This window comes from Myotis lucifugus, unplaced genomic scaffold (assembly GCF_000147115.1).
Source record: "Myotis lucifugus unplaced genomic scaffold, Myoluc2.0 scaffold_151, whole genome shotgun sequence".
Classification (NCBI taxonomy): Eukaryota; Metazoa; Chordata; class Mammalia; order Chiroptera; family Vespertilionidae; genus Myotis; species Myotis lucifugus.
This window is the reverse complement of record NW_005871199.1, coordinates 2,323,059-2,330,072: the sequence shown is the minus strand read 5'-3', so window position 1 is coordinate 2,330,072 and position 7,014 is coordinate 2,323,059. Positions and strand designations below refer to the sequence as shown.

At 58.0% G+C, this 7,014-nt stretch overlaps 1 protein-coding gene across 1 annotated transcript in view; it reads left to right on the top strand.

Moving 5' to 3' along the window:
- CELF3 (CUGBP Elav-like family member 3) overlaps positions 1-1,929 on the top strand; it is a 10,903-nt gene extending 8,974 nt beyond the window's left edge. Inside the window, exons 4-8 of the mRNA XM_023759312.1 lie at positions 3-59; positions 350-415; positions 620-781; positions 1,019-1,162; positions 1,802-1,929. Coding sequence (XP_023615080.1) covers positions 3-59; positions 350-415; positions 620-781; positions 1,019-1,162; positions 1,802-1,929 — 557 coding nt within the window. The remainder of the gene's footprint in view (positions 1-2; positions 60-349; positions 416-619; positions 782-1,018; positions 1,163-1,801) is intronic.
- Positions 1,930-7,014: the final 5,085 nt, after the last annotated feature.

Sequence of the window (7,014 nt, the reverse complement as noted above, 5' to 3'; positions counted from 1 at the left end):
GCCCACCGGGCAGCCTGCCCCTGATGCTCTGCAAGGGGACGGGGTTCACCCCTACCCAGGTGGGCACCCCTCTCCCAGCTGCCCTCCAGCCGCCCTCCAGCCACCACTCCCTGCTGGCAGCTGTGACATACCTGGGGTTAGAAGGCCTCCTGCTCTGTCACCCTGGGCAGGGGAGCCAGGGAAGCTGAGGAGCAGAGAGGCAAAGGGACTTGTCCAGGGTTGCACAGCCAGTCAGACTCAAGTCTTGCTAATGTCAGGGGAGCCCGTGCATGCCGACCCTCTCCTTTCGTACCCGAGCCCAGCTGAGGCTCGGGTCCCCACCTGCCGGCCTCTGCTCTGCTCTCTCCAGCCCAGAGCCCCGCGGCCCCTGTGGACCCCCTGCAGCAGGCCTACGCGGGGATGCAGCACTACACAGGTGAGCCCGCCAGGCCTGGCCCAGGTGGGAGGGATGAAGGGCGGAAAGAGGCCCAGGAGCTGGGTCTGGGGCAGCTCCTTCTCTGACACCGCTCAGCCCTGCCAACTCCTTTGCCTGGGCCAGAGGCGGGGAGACAGGGCTGGCGGGGAGGCTGGGGCCAGGGCATCTCAGGAGCCCCAGGAGCTCTCTGTCTCCCCACCCCAGCAGCCTACCCAGCAGCCTACAGCCTGGTTGCGCCTGCGTTCCCGCAGCCTCCTGCCCTGGTCGCCCAGCAGCCCCCGCCTCCGCCCCAGCAGCAGCAGCAGCAGCAGCAACAGCAGCAGCAGCAGCAGCAGCAGCAACAGCAGCAACAGCAGCAGCGGGAAGGTGCGGCCTGGGCGGCCCAGCTGACAGCCTTGGGGATAGGGGTGCCCTTGTCGAGGGCTTGGACTCCCTCGTGCCTAGTCCAAGCCCAGATCTGGCCCGTGGGTGGGGAGAGGTGGCTGGCACCCTGGCCCCGGTCGCCGGCCAGAACTGAGGGTCCTCCCAGGACCTGCTCTCCCCGGCCTTTGCTCCCGAGTCTGTCCCCCAGGCACCAAGCTCTTCCTGTCTGTTGCCACCCAGGCCCTGACGGCTGCAACATCTTCATCTACCACTTGCCCCAGGAGTTCACGGACTCAGAAATCCTCCAGATGTTCATCCCCTTTGGCCATGTCATCTCAGCCAAAGTCTTTGTTGACCGGGCCACCAATCAGAGCAAGTGTTTTGGTAAGAATATGATGACCTGAAAGATAAATTATGGCACATTTTTGCCAAATTCCAAAAGAGGACAAGGCCTGATCGACTTGAAGCACTTATAGTTGCCGTGGGCCCAGTATTTGGAATCCAGATTGTCCGAGAGTCAAACCCCCAACATTTTTTGCACACCGGACACCCCTCCCAGCTGCTGCCCAGGCCTGTCTCTTCTCCAGAAAACCAGGGTCCCCTTTTCCCTTACGACCCGGTAAACCCGCGCTCCATGAGGTCTGGAGGCTCTGCAAGGGGATGTCTGGTTTCTGAAAGGAAGGCTTAGGGAGTCGGGTTAGTTGCCTTCAGGCCTCTGCCTGCAAGACTCAGGGGAGAAAGCCAAGTTCTTGTCCTCCTGCTTCGGAAGTCCTTTAGGGTCTGGAAGCGTTGTTTTCGGGCAGCAGGGGAGGCCAAGGAAGGGGCTCCCCCTCAGAGAACGCTGGGAAGGAGGTCCCAGTGTGAGTGGCTGGGCTGCTGCACTCTCTCAATGGTCCATCGAGGAGCCTGCCTGCCTGCTGTGTGCCGGGGACTTTTCTAGGCGTTTAAGGGGCCTGCAGGCAGCAGGGTGGTGCACAGGAGGGAGGGGTGGGCTGGGCCGGCCTTATGCCCCTCTCACCGCAGGCTTTGTGAGTTTCGACAATCCGGCCAGCGCCCAGGCTGCCATCCAGGCCATGAACGGTTTCCAGATTGGCATGAAGCGCCTCAAAGTCCAGCTAAAGCGGCCTAAGGATGCCAACCGGCCCTACTGAGGGCCCCAGGTGGGTCCTGTTCCTGTCCTGTGACTTCTCCACAGCTGGGGACTGTGGTCTGTGTTCTGGGCACACACTGCAGCCAGGCCCTCCCTCAGACTGCTCCCCCCCACCCCCCGCTCCCCCTCGGTCTCAGGGATGCCCTGCCTCTGCAGGGATGCCCTGCCTCTGGGTGTTTTTCAATCATCCAAGTCTCACCCCCCAACACACACACACACACACACACACACAGTGACCCGAGAGAGCGCAAAGCCTATATCTGTGTGCACTCCCCAGGTCTTCCCTAATATCTGGTCTCGTTTGTCTGCTGTGTCCATGTGTCTGCGTGTGTCTCTGGTTTTCCTTTGGGTTGGAGTGGAATTGTGGGAGCAGGGTTTGAGGAGGGTCGTAGACTCACTGGCTGCTGGAATATCGATTCTGAGAAGCGGGACATGGGGTCCCGGTGCCCTGGACTCCAGGTGATTTTCTATGTGGCCGTGGACCCATGGGACAGTGGAGAGTGCACAGAACAGACTGGGGGGCGTCCCAGCCTCAGGCCTCCCGGGAGCAGCTGTGGTTCAGGTGGCGGAGGCTGCAATGCTGGACTCCTGTGAATTTCCCTGAAGGGGCCCCTCCACCCCAGAGCCCTCCACCCCCAACCTCATGGCCTAGAGCTGTGAGCTTATGTTACTTTTATGTTGTTTAACCTCCTTTGGACCAAACCCCCGAAAAAATACAACCCAAGGACAATACCCACATTTTCTGTTTCTCCCCCTTTCCCCCCAATCCTGGCTGCTTAACTCCCCCCACCCTGGGGGCCCCCAGCCCAGGGCCCGTGTCCATTGTCGGCCGAAGCCCCCATCCCCGGACCCCTGCTCCGGGCCCCTGTAAGTTGCATGGAACGAGCGTGTTGTCTTTGGAGCCGATTGTTTGTTATTTGGGGAGGGGGCCGCGGAGGGAAGCGCCCCCAGCCCAGGGTCAGGGCCGGGGCAGCTCGCGGGACGTGCTTGGTTGACAGTGGTTGGTGACTGTGGTCTGTGTTCTGTGCATTTCTCCCTGGCTTCCTTCGTTCCTTCCCGAAAGGAATGAGAGCACTGGGGGCCCTGGGCTCCCCCGCCTGCTCTGCCCTCCCCTTTGCCCTCTGCTCTCTCCTCAGGTGTCTGTCCCAACACGGCACCTGCTCCTCCTCCTCCGAGTTCTCTGCCTGCCTGTCTGCTGTCTGTCTCCTTGCCTCTCCCTCTGGTCCCTGTCTGTATCTTCCGATCTTCCTTTTCTCACGGGCTGTTTGAATATTTCCTTCCTAATATCTTTGGTTTCTTGTGTCATCTACCTCCCTCCCTCCCACCTCCTCCATCCCTGCCCCTTGTCCAAAGGCTGGGGGGCCGGATGGTTCAGTTTGGACTGAGGCCTTTCTGCTGACATGCCCTCCTCAGCCACTCCAGCCGTCTCCTCCCTCCTCGCCCTTCCCCTCCTTCCCCCCAGCCGTGACCTGGGTTGGCCTTCTTCCCCGTGGCTTCACCGTGTTTCCTTCCTTCACAGGTCTGGAGGCTCCACAGGAAGGGGCTCACGCCTGCCCGGCCCCAGCCCCCTCCGCACATCTCTGGGCCTCGATTGGGCTCTGGGGGCACAGGACACACCCACTCCTGCCAGCCGCCTCTCCACAAGGGCCTGTTTCCTCCCAGGTGCCCTTTTGGCCTTTGTGAGGGAGCAAGGGACAGGCCTGAAGGCTTGGGGTACCTGCCTTCTGCGGGGCTCCTGCGCCCAGCTTTCGCACCCGCGTCCCCACCAGGGGCCTGTTCTACCTGAGCAGCGGGAGGGCCGCGGGGCTCCCACATGCTCCCCACTCGCCCGCCCCAGCCTCTTCCCCACATCAGGGGTTTCTCAGAAGCTGGTTCTTGCTCCGTGCCACCCTGAGCTAGAGGTAGGACACCCCTAAACCCTGGGCTCCCAGCCCTAAAACTCACTGCCTCCCTAAGGGCCCCCTCTAAGGAGGGTGTGGGGGAGCCCTGAGGGCTGCCTCTCCGCCAGTCAGCCACAGAGACCCTCCTCCTTTCACGAGGAAAAGGCCTCCCCGAACCCCTAAAAATGTTTACAGTCTCTGCTGGTCCCTCCATGTAAATACCACCACCAGCCGTGTGTGCGTTACCCAGCCGGCCCGGCCCGGACGCTGCCATCTCTCTTCGGGGAGTTTAGACAATGTTCCCCTTGGATTTCTTCTCTCTTGATTTCTCCCTTTGCTTTGGGGGTCATTGGGTATTAGGGAGGAGGGGTGTGGGGAGGGATAAAGGGGTTTATTACCTGGTCATTTTCTTTAGGAAGAGGTTTTAGGGGAAAGAAGTGGGGTGGGGGTGGGAGTGGTACGGGGAGACCAGGGCGTCAGTTTCAGACATTTCTCTATGCTTAACTTATTTATTTATTGCATTTTACTTTTAAAGAGTTCGTCTTTTCTGTCTAAATAAAGAAAAAATATTAAAAGCATCAAATAAGAGTCCTGGAAGGCTGAGGGCTGGGGCTGGTGCACGCTGGGAGGAGGGAAGCGAGGTTTGGGGGAGGGGGGCTCTCAGAAAGGGCCGCCCACGCCTTTGCCTGGTGCCCAGGCCTCCAGCCCATGACCCCATGCCCTCACCCTTCTCTGTGGGGCTTAACTCTGCAGTGCTCTGCAGGGCGGGCGCCGAGGGGAGAAAGCAGGTCAGCAGGCCCCTCCTGTACCCTGCCCGGTCCCTCCAAAGGCAAGGACTTCCGACCTGCCCTGCACTGGCCAGCGGGGACCCGGGAGCCAGCTGTGCCACCACCATTACAAAGCATTTACTCAGAATGTGTATTTCCTCACTTAACCTCCCATCATCCCTGTGAGGCAGGAAGTAATGTTACACACAGGAAAATGGAGGCTCTGGAGGGTAATCAGCTGCCCAGAGCCATGGAGCTGCGGGCGTTGAAACCAGGTGTCAGACCCCCAAGCCCATGATGCTCCTCTCACAGGTCAGCCACCTGGGCTTTGACCCGAGACAAAGGCTCCCGGGAGCAGGCGGAGGACTGTCTGAGCCAGAAGTCTCTCGGCTCCTGGACTCCCTGTGACTGCCCCGGGGCTGGGCCAGGGGCCGTTTGCTTCTAGGCATCTTCTTACCACCCACCCTCCTCCTGTTCCTGCTTATAAACGTGCTCACCTTCCCGCCACCACCTGGCCACCACCTGGCCTCGGGCCACAGCTGTTCTGTGAGAGGAGTAACTCCCACCACCCACTGCACCTCAGCCCATACTTTGGCCTCTTAGAAACTGCCCCGAGCTAAGACGTGTTCAAGAGCAGCACCATGTGACGTGCTACAGATTCAGGAGGGCAGGTCTCCTGGCTCAGAGATCAGGGATGGGGCCTGACTCAGAAGGAAGAGAACCCAGTCAGATTCTTACCCAGGCACCCGGCACCGAAATCTTCATTAAATAGAGGGTGTGTGTGTGTGTGTTTGTTCAGAGACGGGAAGAGGTGTGTGTGAGGACAGCAGGAGCTGCTACTGACATTATGAATTTCCCCCTCAGCTGTCTCTGTGACTTGGCAACAGTTTCTGGGTCAGGACAGAAAGACAGAAGGGCTTTTAGCCCAAAGGGCTTCTCCCAGAGAGATTTACTGGCTGGGGTTCGGGCCGCGGGGCTGGCATATAACAAGGCGGGGAAGTGTCCTCTCTCCTGGCCCCCTCCGGGTCTCAGGGCCCACCCGACACACACACTGAGGAATGCCTGCATCGACTGCTGCCCCTGCTCCGAGCTGTGCCCCTCCTGGCAAGGCTGCAGCCAGGCTTTCTCCAGAGAAGCAGTGGATAATCAAGGATGAATGATGGGGATGAAGGAAGCACAGGAGTCTTCTGGAGAAACAAACGACTTTTGGGCAGGGATTCTCTAGGTCCTCTGACAGCAAAACGTAGGCGGCCATCTGAGACAGAAGAGAGGCTCCTGACTTGTTCCTTGCACCAGCGGATTTTTCAGGCACGCTGGTTTCAAACAGAGCAGGGAGGTGTACAGCAGGGATGGTTCTGTTAGCTCCAGTAATAAAATGGGACAGAGGACAAATAGGGTGACAACAGCATCACCTCACTTCAGACCAAGCAAAATGAAACTTAGCACCAGTTTTTTCTCAAATAATCGAGGTACTGCTCTAACGTCAATGGCAACATAGAGGAGAGGGAAGGAAAAGAACCTCTCGAGGCAGAAGAGTGGAGTTGACAGGTTAATAGCAGGGATCAGGAGACGCCTTCCAGGAATAGAAACGAAAAGACATCTAGAAAAATGTCCTCACTCAGGGGGACTACAGGTGATAGGGTGGTGGGGGAGTCTGGATAATTCCTTTGCGAATTCCCATTTCCCCACCTATAGTTTTAGAGTTTTGGCTCAGTGGTGGAGCATCAACCCATGAACCCATGAACCAAGAGGTCACAGTTCAATTCCCAGTTAGGGCACATGCCCAGGTTGCGAGTTCGATCCCCAATGGGAAGTGTGCAGGAGATGGCCGGTTGATGTTTCTCTCTCATAGATGTTTCTACCTCTCTCCCTTTTCCTTCCCCCTCTCTCTAAAAAAAATCAATTAGAAAAACATACCTAACAACAAATAAATACCTATCAACAAGTGAATCTAAAAATTAAGTCAGAATAAACTGGTGAATATAATAGAAGTGGGGGCATAGAAAGGGAGTGAACTGACAATTCTTGGGGGGAAGGGGTGTGGGGGGTGCGGGAAGAGATTGAACAAAAATCTTACACCTATGGATAAGGACAGTGGCAGGGGGTAAGGGCATGGGGTGGGGTGGGAACCAGGTGGAGGGGAGCTATGGGGGAAAAAAAGAGGAACATCTGTAATAATCTGAACAATAAAGATTTATTAATTAAAAAACAAAAACAAAAAACATACCTATATATATAAAAGCCTAAGCAAACGAACGACCGGTCACTGTGATGTGCACTGACCACCAGGGGGTAGATGCTCAACGCAGGAGCTGCCCCTTGGTGGTCAGTGCACTCCCACAGCGGGAGCGCCACTCAGCTGACCGACAGGCATCAGACACCGGGCTCATGGCTGGCAAACGCAGCTGCAGCAGCGCTACAGCGTGGCGCCTGGCCTGG